Below are 20,895 nucleotides of genomic sequence, written 5' to 3'. Positions count from 1 at the left end.
ATCAGTACATATTTATGCCTTTCAGCTACTGGTTGGTCATATTGGACATGAAAAAAAGGCCTTAGAAATATTCTCACACATGCTATTTCGCTGCAGAAATGGACTCTGGGCTTTTTTTATTCCATAAAAGTTAAATAGTTTGCATAACCATAATACCTTTTCATATCTATGCCTTACTTTGGATTATTGCAGTGTCTTTCTTGGTATGTGACCCCACCTCCGCAAGTGCGAGTACACTCTGACCACTCGGACCAGGCAGACCACTGGCCATTTACAGGCTTGGGCCCATGATCACCGTATTTGACACACTGTCCTCTTCGACACCACTGCCAAAAGAATGCCAAAAAATACCCCATCAGAGTTAGCGGTACCTAGTAGATGGAAAAAAAAGAAAAAATCCACAATTAAAAGCTCCAGTGCTTAGCCCTAATAAACATGAGGTCACCCACTGAACTCAGTGAGAGAGTTCACAGTAGGACAAGGACTCTGAAGTAGGACATCAATCCACACAACAGTATAGATAAGTAATGTCCTAAAATTTGTTTAAGTTCCGAGTTGAAGACCTCTGAGTCACAAATTTTCAAAAATGTTCTCTTGGAGAGTGTCTTTTTGGATTACTCTTCCCCCAAAAATCCATGTTAATCTATGGTCCTGTGCTGTCAGAACCTCAAAAGTTCCCATGTAATTTGAAAATAGCCTGCTAAAATTCTGCTAAAATTTCTCCCTTGTATCAGTCCATGATTAAATACTCCACAAAGAGAAAATATGAAATAGAACATTTATCAGTGACTTGAAAATCCAAACAATATTCTAGTGGAAGAAACATTACAGCAAAAGAAAAATACTTTGAGTACCTCTAGATGAGTGTAAATTAGAAGGTTTGACTAAAACAAATATCCATGCTCTTTTAGCAGTGATCACTGACGATAATATGCATGATGGCCTTAGTCTGCACAGCAAATATTATGGCTTGAGGAATATTTGTATCAGAGTGGAATTTGAAGCCTTGATCTAACTTCTGTTATAATTAATGGATTTTCTTACTGATTTAGATTTGCCAGATGTATCTCGATGGGAAAGGCATCACTCCCTACCATCACATAGGTACCACTGTGAGGACCAGTCCTGACCATGTATCGCAGTGCAATCTTCTACAGAGTAATCCAGAAGACCATGATAGCAAACCTGGAGGGATCTGGATACAACTGGTTTGACAGGAGCTGGCATTTGACACAATAGTCTGAAACCCACATCGAATGACATTGCCCTATTTAAAAACCAACTTACCATACTTATTCCACAAGCTGTTCCTTCCGCTGCTGGCATGAACTTTGTCTCGCACCTATGACCCACTTTATGACACCAGAGAGATTTGCATATATCCTGAAAAGAAAACAGTACTTACTATAGTACTCATAATTCTCATTATTTCCTGGTGATTAGAAAGAGTAACAAACAATACATGCTTTTGCTACCTTAAAAGCCATATAAATAAAACCTTTTCTGAATTTAGAAAATCCGGGGTTTAAGATTCATAGCACAGCCAGATCCTGTACATTGCCTTCTTGTCTATGCACCATTTCACTACATATTTTTAAAAACTATTTTGAGTGTGACACTATAATAGAACAAAAACAGTGTTAAAGAGTTTGAGTCTAACATTTCATCCAGTCTACAGGGACTGTAATACTGTGAAGAGACCAGATTTCCTAAAACACAGGAGATATCTGGAAATGCAGTCTCTTCACAACGCTGTTCACTCTCTCTTCTTTGATTATTAGCTGTAGAAGAAACACAGCTGCCATCACCTGATAAAAGTGGTTAGTATAAAATAAATCAAAATACTCCAGGATAATAACAACAGTAAAAGAAGTGACAATACTTCTTTTTGGAATGAGCACTCTGGGTTATTTAATAAAATGTCTTCTCTGAAGAGATCAGCAAGGAGTGTAGCAGTCACGAAAATAATGGGTTAACCTAAATTTAGCCTTCATCACAAAGTCAAGAGTATAAGTTATGTTTTTGTTGTTGTAAACTAACTCTATAGAGCTTTTCCAGACTTTGCTGTCAATGCATGAGTAAAACAAAACACAAGAAACTTGGTCCGTCTTACCCCACACCCCACACCAGTTTTGATCAAAATTCTGCTGCCTGCTCATTTCCCTTAGCATAGCGGGCAAGGGCTCATGGGTCTCACATATTCAGCTGCACTCCTTACGACTCCGGCAAAGAACACATTTTCTTCTGAAACTCTCCTGGGATTGTGATATTCCTCAGAAGAGGCCAGTACCTTCAAAGCAAATGGCCAAGCAAGATAAGTTAGAGAAACAGCCCAAGCCTTTGAAGAACACTATTACTTGTACTCGTTTAGTGCACTGCAGGTCTCTAAAGTAATTTTAACTTTTCAAAAGTGTATCAGTAGGTACCTTTACAAAGCTGAGGTTGCACAGTTTTGCTTTCATTCCAAATTGCCATTTGCACTGGGTATCAGCATCATAGATCTGCCCTGGCAGTTTGTCAGGGTATTTATACTGTCCTGTTTGCTTAGGTTCATCAATCAGGCAGGCAGCTTGAGCCGTACTATAATGAGAATGTATATTAATCATGACTATGATCTTTGTATCAAAATATTTTAATTTGCTACAGACCAGCAAAAACACATTATAAGGTATACAGTACCTTTAACTAGCTCTAGAGGTATGCACTGAAATGACAGTATCTGCTTACGGGACCCAAAAGATCTTGACATCTTGTTGGTAGCCTGACCTGCAAAGTTTTAAGGAAGCAGGAATTTCCAGGCTTTAGAACTGTTCTGACAACAAGAAAGAATGATGTCAAATTCTTTTCCTCCCTTTATTCCTATGTAACCAAGAGCAAGGTGATCTAGCCTGCTTCTTCCCCTTAAATGGCTTCCCAAAATTGGGTGTCAATGGAATCAACAGGCATGCTGTCTCATTACAGCATTCACTTTGTGTGGATGGACAGACAGAAGGCTGCTGCAGCTTGTGTGCTTTCGGTTGGCAGTGTCCTGCTTAAGACCAAAGGTACCCTGTGGTCTACTTTTTTTCCTTTGTGTAAGCTTGAGAACCCACGTATACAGAAGGTCACTCTGTGCTGGACTTATCTCCGAGTGTAAGTCTCTTGGACCATATTGCATGTTGGAGGCCTTATGTGACTTTTTAGTTTGCAATTTGCTTGTATACGCAGAATATGTTGCATCATTGCAGCAGAAAAAAAATCACCAGAACTCTCTCACCTTTCCTGGCCACTACTCTAAGATACTAACTTGGAATTCAAGGATCAGATCCACAGAGCTATCTAGGTGCTTGATTCTCATTCTAAGGAATTAACATTTAAAATGCCTGCATTGGATCTGGGTCTTAGTACCGCTTACACATTTTTTAGTAATCATGTATAGTCTACCCATGTATGACAAACAAAATAAAAGGAAAGTTGTACAGGAAAGGACTGCAATTCTGATGACATTAAACACAGACCAAAAAACAGTTCCTTTAAAAACATCACTGAGTGATGCCAAACATGTTGGAGAAATAATTAGCGTCTTTCTCTTTTTCTCTTTTTTTTTTTCTCCCAGAAACAGTACATGAAAAATGTAAAATGTCCTTACTCATGACATGAGCTAGATCAAGAGAGAAACTCCAGTGAGAAAGGCCACTAATGTTAATTTACATTTTGTAATGACTTTGGTACCACTGTGTCTGCCCTCTTTTGTGTTCACTTCCTACTAATTCTCTAATAAACTTTGCTGCTGACAGGAATGCCTGGGAAAGAATGATATGCCAGCCATTAGTGCAGGATATTCATGGAGGGTGAAATTCATTCTTCTGAAATGAGGCAGGGCAAAAACACTTACACGCCACACCACCTATACGCTTTTTAAGTCCAGGTGTGTGGGCTCAAATAGTACATGCATTTCAGCACATTTTAAAAGAGGTGACTTTCACACTTAAGTAATTTTTATGTCTGTCTGAGAGTTCAAGTCTAGTCACTAAAGATACATTCCCTGGCACCGACCCAGATTTGACCTACCTGAGAAATTTGTTGAGATACTGCCTGCTGCATACAGACCAAGAAAACACTCCATTGTTTCCTGTGAGTGTGGGAGACATAATATTACCCTCAGCTTTTCTACAAGGATTTCCTTCTCCATCATGAATCATACCAAAGCTGAAAAGAGAACCAGACGTGAGAGTGAAAAATCTAGATTAATTAGAAGCAAGACACAATCTGGGGCAGAAGAAGCACTTTCTGGGTAACAGCTCTATTCTTGAAGTCCACAGGGAATGTGGAATTCATCCCTTTCATTGCAAAGGGATGAAAACATAAGCACCATACAAATGACTATTAGTATGAAACAAGCTCCAATTAATAGCGTTCAGATTTTATCGTCATCATACACTTGTCTGATGAGAAAAAGCTAGTCAAGCTTCAAGAAAGATCCATACTGGTGATGCACAGGAGCTCTGCAACGTGAGTGAATGACAAGACACTAGCACATAAGTACCACAGTTGTGGCCTGTGTCAGAAGTTTCACAGTTTAACCACTTCTCTTTCCTGACAGAGAAATGTTTTGTGGTGAATCTCATGTTCAGTCACACTTGTACTTGCCTATAAATCTATCAGCTTAAAACATGCCTGCAGTCTGAGCCTTTCTTTGCCTAGTGATAATGCCTGCTAACATGAATGGCATGGAGATTAGAATCCAGGGAAATATCAGCATTACACAGCTGTGAGAATATAACGTAACTGTCCTCCCAATAGGAGGGAAGAACTAGATACCTGCATTCAATCTGTAGCAAAAGAAGTGGGATTGAATTAATAGAATGTAAAGTATGAATACAAAAATATGATTATTCTTCTAATTTTGGCCACTAACTTGCTATATTATCTCAGGCAAATCACTTTCTCTTTTTCGCCTTTGTTAGAGACTGTCACTTACTTTATCTAGACTGTAACCTCTTTAGTGGGAAAAACTGCCTCTTACTGGGTGCTTTGCTCAGTCTGCAGCATCATGAGGCCCTGCTTTCACTCGGAGAGATGTTAGGATAATACGAAGAATAATAAGCAATCGTAAAAAACACATTAAAAGTGATAAATTATATGGAGTTTATGGTTATAATACAGCTAATTTTCAGTTTTTTTCCTTTCACTGTTTTATATTTACTCACTGTATGGGACATCTGTGAATTTCAATGTGTTTTGAATAGAAATTTCATAATCTGTTACTTTAACATTATAGTACATTGGCGACTTCACGAATGTAATCTGTGTACGTGCAGGGAATATCTAATTTACTGGACTTGATCCTCTACTGTTATAAATCATTGCAGGCTCATCACCATTACTGCATGCATTGCCACCAGCTGAGGCTCCAACTTGCTAAAATATATGGCTCCTTCTATAAATGGACAAAAAAAGTCCCAACTGAGCTAGTATTGTAGAATCCTTTATAAAATACTAACTTTGTTCATGTTCATTGCAGCCAAAGAATGCCCAGTTTATACAACCACTGACACAATGGGCTCTGAGCTCCCAAAGGAACTCTTAAGCTTTCAGGTGAAAACACAAACTACTTAAGGAAATCCATAAGAATGTGTAACAGCTGAAGCTCCTCAGTGAATCACACAGTGTGATCTATACAGTATACAACACTCTCCTACTATGAAGTCCTTAGGTTAATATATTCACAGTGGACCTCAGCACCTGCATAGCTGTCACAGGTATTTTTTCTTCCAGGAATCTCTGTATCACAGAAACCGAATTCTGTTGTCTTACATCCCGTACTAGGTAGTCTCAGGAACATGAACAAGTGATAATAAAGATATTTTGTATCTGGGGCAGATTTTTTCCAGGAGATAAGATGCATTTTATTAAACAGGAGTATGGAACTGTACCAAAGAAAGGCTGAATAATATCAGAATCAAAGGCAGAAATCAAAGGGAAAAAAAAACATTAAAAAAATTCCAAGCATAATCTCTCAAAGCAAGTAAGAAAATAAACAAGAAGGAAGGACATTAAGAGACTGACGGGGATAATTCTTGAAAACTAAGCTATGGGCCTGATTCTCTCCTAATACTCATCGAAAGGCACGAAAAATGTACTGAGGTCAGCGAAATTGCATTAGTGTGACAGAAGGATCAAACAATATGTATTTTACATATTCAGTCCCATTAAAAGTGTTGGCACAATTCCCACGGGCTTCACTGGTAGCTGGATTATTCTTTAATTCCTTGTTTCCCTTCAGACGTACAGAAACCTGTGAAAGGGTCACTCATATAGACATTAGGTCATAGTATACACTGTAGAGCATATTTGTACAATGAAAACTAAATAGTCCTGATTCAGTCTTGCAGAATCAGAACATCCATGCCTTGACCAAACAGCAGAATACAGTACCGTTGCTTTTCAAAAGTATTCTGTGCTGTAATGTTGCTGCACAAAGTAAAGATGCTATGCCCATGTCTTATCTGACCCTTGGTTTCAGGTTTGTAGCACCTAGAGAAACTATGCTTCTATACTGCCAGTGGTTAGACAGACTCCAGCTTGAGCTATGTTAAAACTGAAAATCAAAACCATGCAAAAAGTTGTGAAAAAGTAATTCAAAATTATTTGGGAAAAAAAAGACAAAAGCAAAACCCAATCATCTTCTTCAGATTTAATTCTGCAATTCAGAGAATAGCTGAAAGTCCATGGAAGATTATTACTGATTTTGTCTGAGAGACAGCAGGTTCTTAGGAACATTACAGTCTTTTTACCATAGAAATCAACTGGAAATCCAATGGATATAGATACAGAAAGGCAGAAACCACCAGAGAGGATGTGTTTAGCCAAATCATGTGTGAAATAGGTAGAGAGAACAAAGGAGGACAGGTTGAATAGAATGAATGGCTCCCAGATCCTATGAAATACCAGGTCTTCTGGGAAAGGGGTCTCTAAGAGACTCAGAGAGAGCACTTCGCCATACTGTAAGCTGCAGTGTCCTTTGTCTCTTTGGAGCAGCCACACTGAAACTAGAAGCAATTTGGCTACCAGAATATGGTAGCAGTGTGGGAAGCTTGTAGGGTACTGTTGACAGCTTTTATGGTTTGGTCTGGCTATCACCTGGAATATATAAAATGTCAAAAAATAAAAATAAAAGGAAAGCACCCCAGGCAGCTGATTTACCATTTCATGCTAAAGGACACACCTCTGAGTGAAGAGTCTTGACTCTGTTTGGCCTAAAATTGCCTGTCACTTCCCGTCAAATTAGAAAGTTATGAGGTACCTGTATGAGAATAAGGCCCCTCTGCCTATGGCAGCAAAATTGATTAAAATCCCAAAGTGATTAGTTTTATGATTGTTGAAGAGATGATATTTAATAGAGCCAATGCATTAACTGGATGCTCTATATATTCTAATCATTATATAGCTCTCTAAATGATCCATATTTCACTGGTTTATATTAACTGGTGCTAAGTTTCCATTCACTTACATATTTATTTATAGAAGGAGCATGTAAGACTCATGAAACTTACTTGTGTCCAGATTCATGAGCAATTGTAAAAGCCAGTCCAAGGCCTGTATCTTCATTAATGGTGCAGCTACGGTATTTGCTGCACATGCCGCTGATAGGTGCAAATCCTGAAGGAAGGAAGCAGTAGAACAGCTTGTTCCGCTACAGAATTCCAAATACATATATCATCTGCGCTGGTCCTAATAAGCCAGTCTATTGTTGTGCATGAAGATGGTTGTCTACTTCATCAGGTTTATCATGAAAGAATTATAGCAGACTTTTATTTGATAATAAAGGGACTCCTGTATAAGAAGTATAATTCAAACCTAACCTCCCAAAATACACTTTACTTGTAAAGATTATTCTTCCCCCCCCCCCCCCATACTTTTACTGCTCCCAAATTAGGAAGGAATCTCACTCAAAAAGGGCAAGTAGTCACAAAAAGAAAAAAAAAATATCAGAGTGGTTCAGAAATATTCTCAAAATAAAAAATATTCCTTGAAAAGGTGAAAGTCCAAGAGGATGAGTTCAGATAGCTTATTTTGCAACTTTTTCTAGGGCAATGATATCAGTAATAACTCTTTATCTTCTAGGTACCTCAAAGACAAATACACAGAAAATAACACTGTTCTTTCCTCCTCAAGAAGGCTAACATTATGTGCAAAAATAGACTTTTTTATTTTAAAACATTTCACTCTCTATCAATCAAGATGCTGCTGTTGACACCCATGAGTTTTTCAGAATGTGTTTTCATATCATACCTAAAGTATCACAGGGCTCATTTTTCCAAGAGCAGATATCAAAACCCGTAAGCAAAATGGCATGGTCATGGCGCTTTCCATTCTTGCCAACCAGAGCAGATTGCCATTGACAAAAGCTGTTCAGTGACTGGTCCGCGTGGTGGTTAATCAGTAATCCACCCTGCAGATATTTCACAGACATAGAAATAAGGTGCTGCCATCAGTACTTGAGAAAATTGATTGAAAGAATAAGAGTTGGTTAGGGAAAAGGGAATTACTTTTTCATATTTGTTCTACATACTTATGTATTCCCATGTTAACTGTCTGTAATGACCGATTCAGCTGATGAGTGAATCTATTACAATTGTAAAGTAACACTGTATGTCTCCCCAGACACACAGATACTTGCAAAGTCAGTGGTTGGAATTACCGTGTACAAATACATTTGATTCCTGATAAAGCTGAACAATAAACCATTTTCAACCTTGTGATTAAAATGTTTGGAGATTTCTGTGGAAAGAAAGTATTATCCAAGTATCAACCCATCAAAATTTCTTTTCACCAAAAGAGGTTTTGTCTTTTTTGTCTCGGCGCCCTTGACAAAAGATTTGGCTCCACTCCCACCTTTTGTTATGTGCTATCCCAAAAGTTTGGGTCTTTTACCTTCTTCCCCCTTCTGATCATCACATCCTGGAAAGCCCAGGTCAAAATCTTTTTATTTATTTAATACTTCTTAAGTAGATTTCTCATTCCAGCCATTACTCTTCAAGAAAATGCTGGAAATTGTGAAGTTTTATCTTACTGGAAGCATTTCAATGTTTCTAAAGAACATCTATATGAAGTGAAGATTTTAGTATCAAAAACCAAGAAGCAGTGAAATACAGAAAGTGTGATTTTGGAGGTTTTTGCGATTTTAATCTTCTTCTCATGCTTTACGTCTTAAGAAACCTCTAATGAAAATTCATGTATATAATGTGGGAACACCCAATGCTCCCTGTGAACAGTAGCATATGAAGTATACCACATAAAAATTCTGACACAACTTACAGGCTCTTGTTCCAAAAGCAGAAGGCTCACGATGATAATGTTTATATCACTTCCAATTGTTCCATCTTTAAACAGACTAGAGACCTGCAATGATTATTGAAGAGGAAATACCATCTACATGTATTTTTTTTTTTCAATAGACTAAACATATGTACTGAGTTACTGCATTTGGCTTCAACTTTCAATACAAATTACTGGAGTTATATACCTTGTAGGATTAATCCAAAAGAGCTTAACCCAGAAGAATTACGGCCCAAATCACTATACTTATTCAAAAACTTTGAAAACTTTCTATTGATTTCAATGGACTTTGTTCTGTCCTTGGTCTCCTAGGTCAGGTGTAATCAAGTTCAAAGTTCAAAGCTTTGTAGTAGAAAACTGAAGGGCAAAGCCACAAAGGAAAACATATTTCTAGTTAAATTACGTTATTTTTCTCAAAAAATATTTGTGCTTTCTCAAATTAATTTTTGTTTCAAGATGTCGTGGTTTAACCCTGACTGGCAACTCAGTACCACACAGCCACTCGCTCACTCCCCCTCACTACGCAATGGGATGTGGAGTAGAATAAAAAAAAGTAGAACTCTTCGGTTGAGATAAGACAGTTCGACAGGACAGCAAAGGAAGAGGTAACAATAATAATAATAGAATATACTACATGAGTGATGCACAATACAATTGCCCACAGACGAATGCCCAGCCTGTCCCCGAGCAGCTATCGCTGCCCCCCAGCCAACTCCCTCAGCTTATATACTGAGCATGACGTCACATGGTAATGAATATCCCTTTGGCCAGGCTGGGTCAGCTGTCCCAGCTGTGTCCCCTCCCAGCTTCCCACGCACCTGGCAGGCCAGCCTGAGAAGCTGAAAAGTCCTTGACTGCTTAGCAACAACTAAAAACATCAGTATGTTAACATTATTTTCATCCCAAATCCAAAACACAGCACTACACCAGCTACCAGAAAGAAAATTAACTCTGTCCCAGCCACAACCAAGACACAAGGAGAGGCATCGGACAAAACAGACTAAGCATTATGATACTAAAAGAAATGAAATTTTCAATTTCAGAGTACCTGCCTTTCTGTACTACACAAGAAGTATTTTAAAATTTAACTTCTAAATATTTTCCAATTTATTTATTTATTTTTACCCTACAGTACTGTTGCCAGAGCTGTGGTAATCTAGGGCTGTATTTTTCAAGAGCTTTTTGATGTAAGTAATACATGAGATGAGGCTCGAAGAAAGGCTTGTGTAAGGCGCCCCTGCTCTTTTTGGTATCACCATTTGTCTAATGAAATATCCTACTCTGACATAACAATATTCCACAGGAAAAACATACACTGCATCTTACCATATTCATAACTGTTAAGATGTATGTTGTTACATTTTCCTTGCCATGTTTCTCCAACATTTTTTTATCTGCTACAACAAGGGTTTCAACATTTAGACTTCCATTTTTCTGAATTTTAGCAGATGATCTTTTGAATCTTGCAGAAGTCCCATATTCATCCGAGCGAATGTATGTCTCTTCTGTGGGTGGCTTAGGTGAATCTAAAAGGAAATAAAACTCAGTCTTGGAAAGGATTCAGATCACCCATGAACAGTTTAATCAGAAAATGAAGTATCACAGGTTTAGAGCCTTAGATTATTTTTACAGCATGTGATTTAATACTTATGGTGAAGTTCTTGTATATTTATTAAAAAAGACCTGATTCATTCCTGAGGGAAGGATGGTTACAGGGAGAGAAGGAAATGGGAGAACCACATTCGTATGCAATAAGCAGTTTAAAATAAGGAATTAATCTAATAAAATGGTAGCATCTGTGGCAAAAAACACACACAGAATTTTTAACAGAATATCTACATTTTTCCTTCCTTTTGATAACTTCCTGAGGTGTTTGGCATGTGCTACTTACATAGCAGTTGGTAAAAAACTCCTTTCCACAACAGATGTCCACCGTCAGTACAGAAAGCAGACACAGACCACAAGTAAGATTCCTGCCAGCCTGCTACTGTGATTGACACTAGCCTTCTATATGAACTTGCAACTGAGATTATTCCTGGTGGGAACATATTTATTTAGTATAGGGGAATGTCAGGCAACAGTAAGGAGGGCTTGACAGCAGGATCTGTGCATCCAGCCCGCACACCCCAATGCCAGGGTGCGCTTTTTCCCTCTGTGCTTGTCTTGCATGGTCAATGGCATGGTTAGAGAATGCTCTCTACTTCTTTTCTTCAGAGAGCCAGAAAATGGGAAAAGAAATGTACATCCTACATCCTATAATGCTTCTGTTAGCCATAGCTTCTTTTGCATAAACCTACACTGCCTTTGCATCAAGAATTAGCTCGAAGGCCACTTTAACGCACTATCTGGATGACAATAGGATTTTTTTTTGACACAGGATGTAACATGACACAATTGAGCAAGCCTCAGGTAATTAAAAAAATCCTGCCTGTACCTCATCAGAAAGTTATTCCAATGACAGAGCTAAAACAGACACTACTTCTTTCCATGCCAAACTGGAAAATCAGGAATATTGTAGAATGCACAACAGTGGTCTGCTTTCAAGAACTAAGTCACTCTGAACTACATTTAACACTGCAAGTGACTGTGCTAGTAAGATTTTAATATGTAGCACTCATTATAAACAATTGTCCTTTACAAGCTCCAAGAACTTTTCTCTTCTGGAAGCACATCAAAACATGAAGACATGCCTCACCCAAGAGTGAAGTGTTCAGTTCAAGGCACATCAGTTTCCATGTACTGTTTTGAAGGCAATACAACTTCAAGTCATTTGACTCTCAATGCACGAGCAGTGGAGTTTTGCTCTTCAATTAACTTCACTGCTACTAATAAAACCTAAGCAGCAGCAATGTTTCAAGCATGATTTACTACTAACTACAATCCAGTCAATTCTCATGATCTAAAAACATTTAGATTGTGAAGAAGAATTTGAAAGATGATTAACTGGCTACTCTAGTGCTTACAGTGCCAGCATATGAAATTTTAAAAGATGGTGAGTAGGAAAAGCTACTTTTATAACACCAAAAGTTGCTGCATGCTCTTCCCTCTTGCTATTCAGCAAGCTTGGATTCATTCTCAGGTTAGGATAAATTAACTTTGATTAGGGAGTGTTAATAGCAAAGGACTGCCTTCCATAAGGCTGCATTCTCAATGCCTTTGTTCATTCAAGCTGAAATTTTCTATTGCAGATGACCAGACTGGATTTTACTCACAGAAGGGGTGTAACCTTTATTGGAGCGATAAGTTTTTCTTCTGCATCCTGTATTTGCCCCTACTCAATCGAACGATGACATATTATTTTATCTGTAGGACTGCATTCATTCAGTGAACATGAGATCAACTTGTTCTATAGATTAACCACGGCTGGCTATGGAAATAGGTTGTTATTTTTTAGAACTCCTCCTTCCTTTCTCTCAGAAGGTTAAAGGTATGTACTGCATGAAGTGAAAGACTGCAGGATGTGAAAAGAAAAAGTGTCATGGTTAAGGTAATTAAATGCAATCTTGCTTAATTGGATTCTAACAGAGCGTCTGACACCAAGTTCCTAAGCAATGATGGGTAGATCACTTATAGGAAACTCATCACAGTTGGATGCTAATTGCACGTTCTTCATGTAACACAAACCCAGCTTGAATTTGCAGCTAAGAACTTACAGCTGTAACTGAAATTATTGAATACATAGATACACATCTACAATTACAGGAGCATATCTTTAGAAACTATTGTAAAGAAAAACACAGTTTATTGACTTGGTACCCAGAAGCAATGGTTATTTTTGACCTTTCCTGTGTCTGTGAGTCCCATTTATAAGTCAGGAATAATTATAATACCTTCTCACATCCCAGCAGGTTACAAAAATGTACTGTTCAAAATGCACTCTATTATAGGGATAAGTACTGTGTAAAAGCTGAAGAGGAGATGAATAATAGTGAATTTGGACAAGCAGTCACAGAGGGTACAGTACCTAAGGTGCAAGAACACAGAGGACAATGCAAATAAAACACTGTAGAGCAGATGAGCTAACTTAGCACCATTACCCTCTGCTCTGAAGCAGGCAGCAGGAAAACCAGGCAGGAGGGGAAGGAAGTATGGAATGAGGTAGTTTTGAATCAGAATGCACATGTGTACAGGTTGAATCATAGAATCATAGAAAGTTTTGGGTTGGAAGGGACCCCTAGAGGTCACCTAGTCCAACCCCCCCCCGCAGCGAGCAGGGACACCACTAACTAGATCAGGTTGCTCAGAGCCCTGTCCAACCTGGTCTTGAATGTTTCCAGGGATGGGGCCTCCACTGCTTCTCTGGGCAACCCGTTCCAGTGTTTCACAACCCTCATTGTAAAGAATTTCTTCCTTATATCTAGCCTAAACCTACCCTGGTTTAGTTTAAAACCATTACCCCTCGTCCTGTCACTGCTGTCTCTACTAAAAAGATTGTCCCCCTCTTTCCTATAGGCTCCCTTGAAGTACTGAAAGGCTGCAATCAGGTCTCCCCGCAGCCTTCTCTTCTCCAGGCTGAACAAGCCCAACTCTCTCAGCCTGTCCTCATAGGAGAGGTGCTCCAGCCCTCGGATCATTTTTGTAGCCCTCCTTTGGACCCGCTCCAACAGTTCCATGTCCTTCTTGTGCTGAGGGCTCTAGAGCTGAACGCAGTACTCCAGGTGAGGTCTCACCAGAGCAGAGTAGAGGGGCAGAATCACCTCTCTCGACCTGCTGGCCACGCTTCTCCTGATGCAGCCCAGGACACGGTTGGCCCTCTGGGCTGCCAGCGCACATTGCCGGCTCATGTCCAGCCTTTCGTCTATCAGTACCCCCAAGTCCCTCTCAGCAGAGCTACTCTCGATCCTCTTGAATCATAGGCTTGTGCATCTGGTGTTTGAGGTCTAGCTTTCAAATCTAGGGAGAAGGATTTTTGAAGAAGCAGTCAATTTTTAATAAACAGTTTTAAAGCCTCAAATAGGCCTCAGTCTCAGACAGCCACCTTTTCCACTACCTCCTTTCTCTTTCCTTCCCTTCTCTTTGTTTTTATCTCTCATCCTTACATGCCTTTTGGAAAAGGAACCTACTAATTTTCTCAGAACTCTAGCAGGAATTTGGAAGAATATAACTGGACTGAGACAATGTTTTCAATACTGTGTGCAGTCCTAGAGACCTTCATTAAGCAACTCTGCTCAGAAGGAGCTCAGCTTTCAAAAAGCATCAACTGAATGCTGTAAGTACAGATACAGGGTCCAGGGGGGCTCTAAAATGTTCTGCAATTTGAAGGCCTAATGCAGGACTCAGAACAGACCTTGGCAGGATAATATATTCCAATATGTTTTTTAAGAGGTGGCTCCAAAATCTTATTTAAACAATTTACATGGGAGGTTCTTTTTGAAGATCTCAGTTGCTAAAAATTTCATTATCAAATGGTGAGTTCTGAAAGACTTATTCTTTATCCTCTCAGAAATTAAAGATTTGGAAGACTTTTTCTCCATTTTCAAGCCTAATTAGTTATATATCCCCAAACTAAAAGAGAGCAGTTCAGGGACTTGGCATCCATTACTGTGCAAAAGCAGATATCTAAATCAGAATTGCTTACTGAAAACCATGTCAATGTAAAAAAAAATCAGGCAAAGGATCTTTTAATCTAAGTAGAGAATAAGAAAACTAAACAGTGATTCTGATGGCTTAATAAAACATGATGACATCAATTTGAAGGAATAATCAAGTTTCTCATATCTATTTCACTTTAGAAAAGAATAATTTAAAAATATGGTATCTCCATTACAAAGGTGACTATGAACCACACCTCAGAATCACCTTATAGTCTCTAAGAGCCACTATCTCAAGCAAGGAGAGAAAGTTTCCTTACATACATTTCTTGCGACGTCCACAGAAATGTTGCTTTTGAAACCTTCCATGGTCATAACCATTCGCTTGAGCATGATACTTGTGGGATGTGTGAATTCTGTGCTGACCAAAAGAAAAGTATTTGGGATTGGACTGTACTGTGTACCGGTGCACCTTCTCTTCCGCAGTTCGTTTATATAATACATGAGGATGGTGTCCAGCAGGTGATGTGTAGTTGTGCTCCTGTGCTAGCTGCTGAGGTAATGGAGATATAAGGAACTCGATCTTCCGTGTCCTTATCAAACCTGACTAAAGAAAGAAACACCACCATGAATTAGAGGAAAGACTGTCAAGGTTCACAGCTGGAATATGTTAGCTCTTAAAGCGAATCTCCCTTCAAATCCCAGACAGATTGAAATGTGCTCCTCTGAATCAGATTTACTCAAGATATAATCTTATAATCTAGACAGTCTTCCCAATTAAAATATGTATTGTTTCACTGTGGAGAGGACCAGGTTTCACATTTGGTAACACACAAAACAAGAATGTTGTGGGACTGGCAGCACAGCACCTTCACACAGTACCATGAATAATTTCATGAGCAATAGAAGTCCATTCTTCACAGTATAGATTTGTTTGTATGTGTGTTTGTGTACAGGATATACAGTCTCACATAAAAAGAAAATGCTTTTGGAAAATGCAACTTCTAATCATGCATACATTAGTAAAACAAAATATTTTAATTAAGATTCAGGCTTTCTTCAGAACAAGATATTCCCAAATGGTAATCCCAGATTTAAGGTGACTCTAAGTAGAAATGTAAGCACATTATGGTACAGCAGCACAAAGTTACAGCATTTGAACATTTTACTACTATCATTCAGTAATCAGCTCCCCGCAATTTAATAATCATAAAGGCAGTTTAAATTTTATGCCCTCCTACAAGAGAAAACTGATCAGTAAAAGCAAGTATCTGATTGTTTTTATTCTTGGATCCCTGAAAGACAGAAGTAAGTATGGGAAAACTACACTGTATTTTTCACATAGTATCTGTGCAGAAAACTGCACATGTGATGAAGTGTTTCCAGGATCAGGGCCAGGGAAATGTGGGTGGCACTGAGGAAGTATTTTCATGCAGCTCATTAATCAGTTATGATTTTATTTCATTTCTTGGTTTTGTAAAACATGTTGTAATAAACACTCCTTTTTACCAAGTCAAAAACCAAGAAGAAGTTTCATCAGGTAATTCTATTACATTATATACGTAATACTAGATATAGATTTTTGTTTCGGATCAGTGAGGCTCTACCATGTGCCAACACTCTCCTGCCAAAACTGACATCCCACAAGGACTATATCTCTCATGCTTCAGAAAAATACGTGCAGACAAACAAATGTCAATGGCAAACCATCTTGCCTGACATCTTAAGTCTTCCCAGATCATGATTCCACCTCCTTCCTCAAAAAGTATTCCTTGAAAATGCACACATTAGACATGTATCACTAATTCCCTCCTGAAACAGACGCTTTCCTTTAGCCTAACCCCCTAGAAGCAGAATGCCAAGGGTATCAGAAAGGGAGCAGTTTCAATGCCTAACATAAGTGTTGTATTTCTTAAGGATCTGTGGAATTTTCTGCACTTTCAGAACTGTTTCCCATGAGGAAAACTGAACAGAAAATGAAAAGCAAGTGAAAATAAAAACTTACATATGAAATCTTCACAGCTTGAACTATTTACCAAGCTAATGTTAAAACTGACGTTAAGTCTATGCCAGTTGAAAAGATTTATCAGAGATATACAGGTCCTCAACAGTCTATAGTCATACATTATGTCCTTTTTGTGGAAATTCATTCCTGTCTTTCCAAATCAAAGGCATCTTCGCAGTACTTCCTAATACAAGCATCTTTCACAGAGGCCTAATAATAATAGCTCTTATAAAATCATTTGTGATCTTAATGACAATAGAAGAGATTCCATATTATGAACTGGGAGGCTCTAATTGCCTCCTGAAAAACAATATGAAAACAAACACAGATGACATTCAGATTAACAATTTGCCCCTGCTCCTTTCTTCAGCATGAATTCATAATTATGTATCTCAGCCTATATCTACTTAACATTTTAAACGAAGGTTAAAATTGCCTCTGTCAATAAGAGACAGACTTTCAATAATTGACGAGAACTTAACTTGCCTGCTCACTGCAATAAATTGGCACATTTCAAATGTCAGATCACATTTGGTCATGACAAAGTACTTTCCTGTAGGGAAGAAGACTAATATCTTAATCCTTATGATGTGTGTCATCACACAATTTAAAAGTGGTTTTGAGAGACAATCTTTATTTATTGGAGTCCACTGATAACTGGGCACTGCTAAATGAATTTTTTTTTCAGCTGGAAAACAGAAATGTAGTGAATCTGTTTTTTATTTCCCCATTTTAAAGGTTCCACATCTGAAATTATTCCTGTAGGATTCATTTTGTAAATGATTCAAACCATATGGAACAAAGGGGTTTCTACATTTTCCTGTAAGAAACTGTCCCTGACATACACCAAATTTCAGCCCCCAATGTAATTTCTATATTTAACATTATAATGGTGAATTGAAAATTCTAGGGGGTAGCGGGGAAGCAAACTGAATTCTGGGCCCTGTACTGCATGTATATCACTGCACCTTTACACAGGCTGCAGATGACTGGGTGCCTTACAAATGTATTCACTTTTTTCCCCAGCAGAAATGACCCTAAATCTCCAATAAGACTGCTTTCCTTTGGTTTTACATCAGATACGTCCTCCAAATTGAAAAACATTGTGTGAATGAAAGATACCTTCTTTTTTGATAACATCTAGTTTTATGAAGTTGTCAAGAAAAAAGGGGAAGTGCCACAGAGCAGTCTGGACACTCCTTCAGTCACAGACCATTTTCCATTTCTTCCAGGTATGGGATGGTTCCAAGGATTAATCTTAAAATAATCTCTTTGGTAATTCCAAAGTAATGCTGAGAAAGCTGCCCTGGCTTCCGACAGAGATGCAGTCCTCTGGACTGCTGCCAAGGGGGCAGTTGGGCAATAACTGCCAGATACATTTCTTGCAGGTTCTTGCTTTACCTAAGGCTAAAATTCAAAGTGGCCTATGGCTATGGTCACATTGGCTGGAAAATATGCCAGCTGAGAGATGCCAGAGCACAGAGGTAGGATACTAGCACAGAATCATCTTTTCTAACTTTATTCTGCCAAAGAATTCCAGTTTCTTGAAGGCCAGATTTTGGCTAGTCTACTCCTGGGCAGCGTAATTATTAAAAAAAGAAAAAATGCTTCTGGGAATTTTTTGTACAAATATATAAAATATCTCTGTAATTGTGAGTTAGATGCAGTATGTTTATCCAGCTCAAATTCTTCAGCAGATGACGAAATACTGTCAAAAGCATCATGGAAATTTATGCATTAGATTTCCTCTTGCCAGCATAAAGTATACATGTGATTTTCCTTGAATCAGAACTCAGTGATATCTTTCCATTAACTTTGATGGGTTTGGGACCCAACATGGAGAGGGTCAGATAGGTCGAAACTCCATTTTTATTTCAGATTCTCTGCAATTATAACACCATGAGAGGAAGCAGGACGACAACATCTAACATTCTTACTAAGTCTAGACAACACAGCGTGAAAAAGACCAGGGACTTCTGTCTATTCCCTCTCTCTCCCACTGTGGCTATCACTAATAATAGCAGTAATTGTGAGAATATGGTGGGAAGGAAAACCCAAGAGATTGCTCAGCTGGAATCTGCTGCTCTCTTGTTCTTCCCTCACAACACGTATTTGCTGCCCTTCTGTAAGGGATATTCCATGCCATTGGAAAGTAAATGAAAAGACATACATTGACCTGTTTGGTTAGCAAATAATTCTGAATCAATAAATTAGAGGAACTTGCAGTTTCTTTGCAGAAAAGTTGAGATGAGAAGGCAACATTCCTCCCCCTTGTTATTTGTTGTGAAATATTTGCTTAGCTCTGGGTCACAGGAATTTTCAGATCCAATACATTTTCATGAAATTCCTCAGCATTAGGGTGTTATCACCAAGGTAAGGCACTTGTTTTCTGTTTTCTTGGTGTGTTTCAAAAGAAGGAAGAATCTCAAAAATGAAATTTGGACAAAGGAAATTATAATAAAATGTCTGCTTCAAGATTTTTTTAAATTTAAAGCAGATTATGAACTGAAAAATAATGAGTATTTTTTAAACTATTGAATGCTCATCTTGGCTATACAGGTAAATCTTCCACTGGTTTTAGGCCAACATGGAACGGTTTTGAGAGTCACACGCTAACATATCTGTTTCTAACAGGTCTCATTGGCTTCTTGCTGGAACAGCACAAAGGCTGCTCCCACTTGTCTCCCCCTGTGCTCTTAGACTCTGAGCAAAGCCTTTGGCAGCTTACCAACCTGTAAACCGAATAAATTTTGACATTTCAGCATCTCCAAAAAACAGACCCTCCATAAAAAACACAGCAGTGACAGTGAGTGAGGGATTTTCAGAAGTTATATTTCTTGTCTGTAATTTAACAAAGCTAAGTTCTGAGATAGTAGGCAACTCCTTGCTCTAAACTAGAACAGCCTCATGGCTGTGGGTTCTCTGCATGCAAAGCATTTTCATTACATGCTAATTAAATTATAGGCAACAGCTTAGCCATATGCATATTAAAGTTACAGGAGTTTCATAAACCAGATGCAAATAATGAAGTAAGAAGCATAATGAAATGAAACTGAGAATAATTAAAACATATGAATAAATAAACTGCAATTTGGTAATTCCAAAGTAATGCTGAGAAAGCTGGCCTGGCCTGCAATGTCTCTGCTAAACATAACTACTTAGTACTGACTTAAATTACAGTTTGTATGAAGACAGGAGTATCTTAACTAAATAAAGTGCTAAAAAGTTTACATGTATTGTCTAAGGAAGACTACTTATATCCAGAATGCTTTATTCAGTGTTATGAGCATATACATAAAATTATGTGTTAAAAAAACAGTGTCTAAACTGAGAGTGGCTAAACGAATGGCCAAAGAAATTAATGAAGTCTATACCATTAGATGGGTGTACATGTACTCAAGATGAAAAATCTCTCAAAAGGAAGAGTTAAATGTAGTTTCACACCCATTAAAATAGTTCCAAATATTCATGCACAGTTTTAAAAGACCTGACAAAAGGCCAACTGAAATTGGCATAAAGCTTTCCACAGACTTCAGTGGACATTGATCCAAGACTTCTGGTGTGCTATTTCCCAACTGTCCAGCTCCTAAAAACCACAAATCATTGATTCAAACACATCTTAACAAAAGTTACAGCACATAAAGTACAGAGAGACAAAGTACAGTTTTTAGTTCTACTTAAAACAGATAAAATGTAAATTAAGAACTTCCTTGAAATATAAAGAAGAACAGATGACCTAAGAACTATGGTTACTGATTATTTAAATTGATCCGAGGTCAAAGATGTCTAGTATTCACATCACAATATTGTTGGGACCCTCTTACGTCACAGCATATTGGAGTCTTTTCTCATTGACTTTGCAGTGAAAACTCATTAAATTATCTTAGCTACAGTTCATTTTAATCAAATTGCTCTGATGCTCTGCTAAGTCTTTGTCACCACAAAGGAAACACACAAAAGACCTACCTCTGCCACCAAAGAATCCCCTTGCTGGACAAAAGACTCCCCTAGCTCTGATGTCCCACCTGCGGGTTTTGT

The 20,895-nt window shown here is 38.3% G+C and overlaps 1 protein-coding gene across 7 annotated transcripts in view; it reads right to left on the bottom strand.

Moving 5' to 3' along the window:
- The window catches only part of ADAMTS18 (ADAM metallopeptidase with thrombospondin type 1 motif 18), a 198,226-nt gene that overhangs the window by 36,725 nt on the left and 140,606 nt on the right, over positions 1–20,895 (bottom strand). For 3 of the 7 annotated variants that reach the window (XM_075433705.1, XM_075433709.1, XM_075433708.1), the window contains 9 exons: positions 15,177–15,459; positions 10,648–10,847; positions 9,301–9,384; positions 8,275–8,434; positions 7,536–7,641; positions 4,051–4,188; positions 2,427–2,580; positions 1,288–1,383; positions 178–371 (listed from right to left, as the gene is read on the bottom strand). In XM_075433705.1, coding sequence (XP_075289820.1) covers positions 178–371; positions 1,288–1,383; positions 2,427–2,580; positions 4,051–4,188; positions 7,536–7,641; positions 8,275–8,434; positions 9,301–9,384; positions 10,648–10,847; positions 15,177–15,459 — 1,415 coding nt within the window. Of the gene's footprint in view, positions 1–177; positions 372–1,287; positions 1,384–2,426; positions 2,581–4,050; positions 4,189–7,535; positions 7,642–8,274; positions 8,435–9,300; positions 9,385–10,647; positions 10,848–15,172; positions 15,460–20,895 lie in introns of those variants that run through there. The other 4 variants (XM_075433706.1, XM_075433712.1, XM_075433710.1 and 1 more) reach the window with 3 other exon arrangements.

Source organism: Opisthocomus hoazin, chromosome 12 (assembly GCF_030867145.1).
Source record: "Opisthocomus hoazin isolate bOpiHoa1 chromosome 12, bOpiHoa1.hap1, whole genome shotgun sequence".
NCBI lineage: Eukaryota > Metazoa > Chordata > Aves > Opisthocomiformes > Opisthocomidae > Opisthocomus > Opisthocomus hoazin.
The sequence above is the reverse complement of the archived record's forward strand: the minus strand, read 5'-3'. Positions and strand labels throughout refer to the sequence as shown.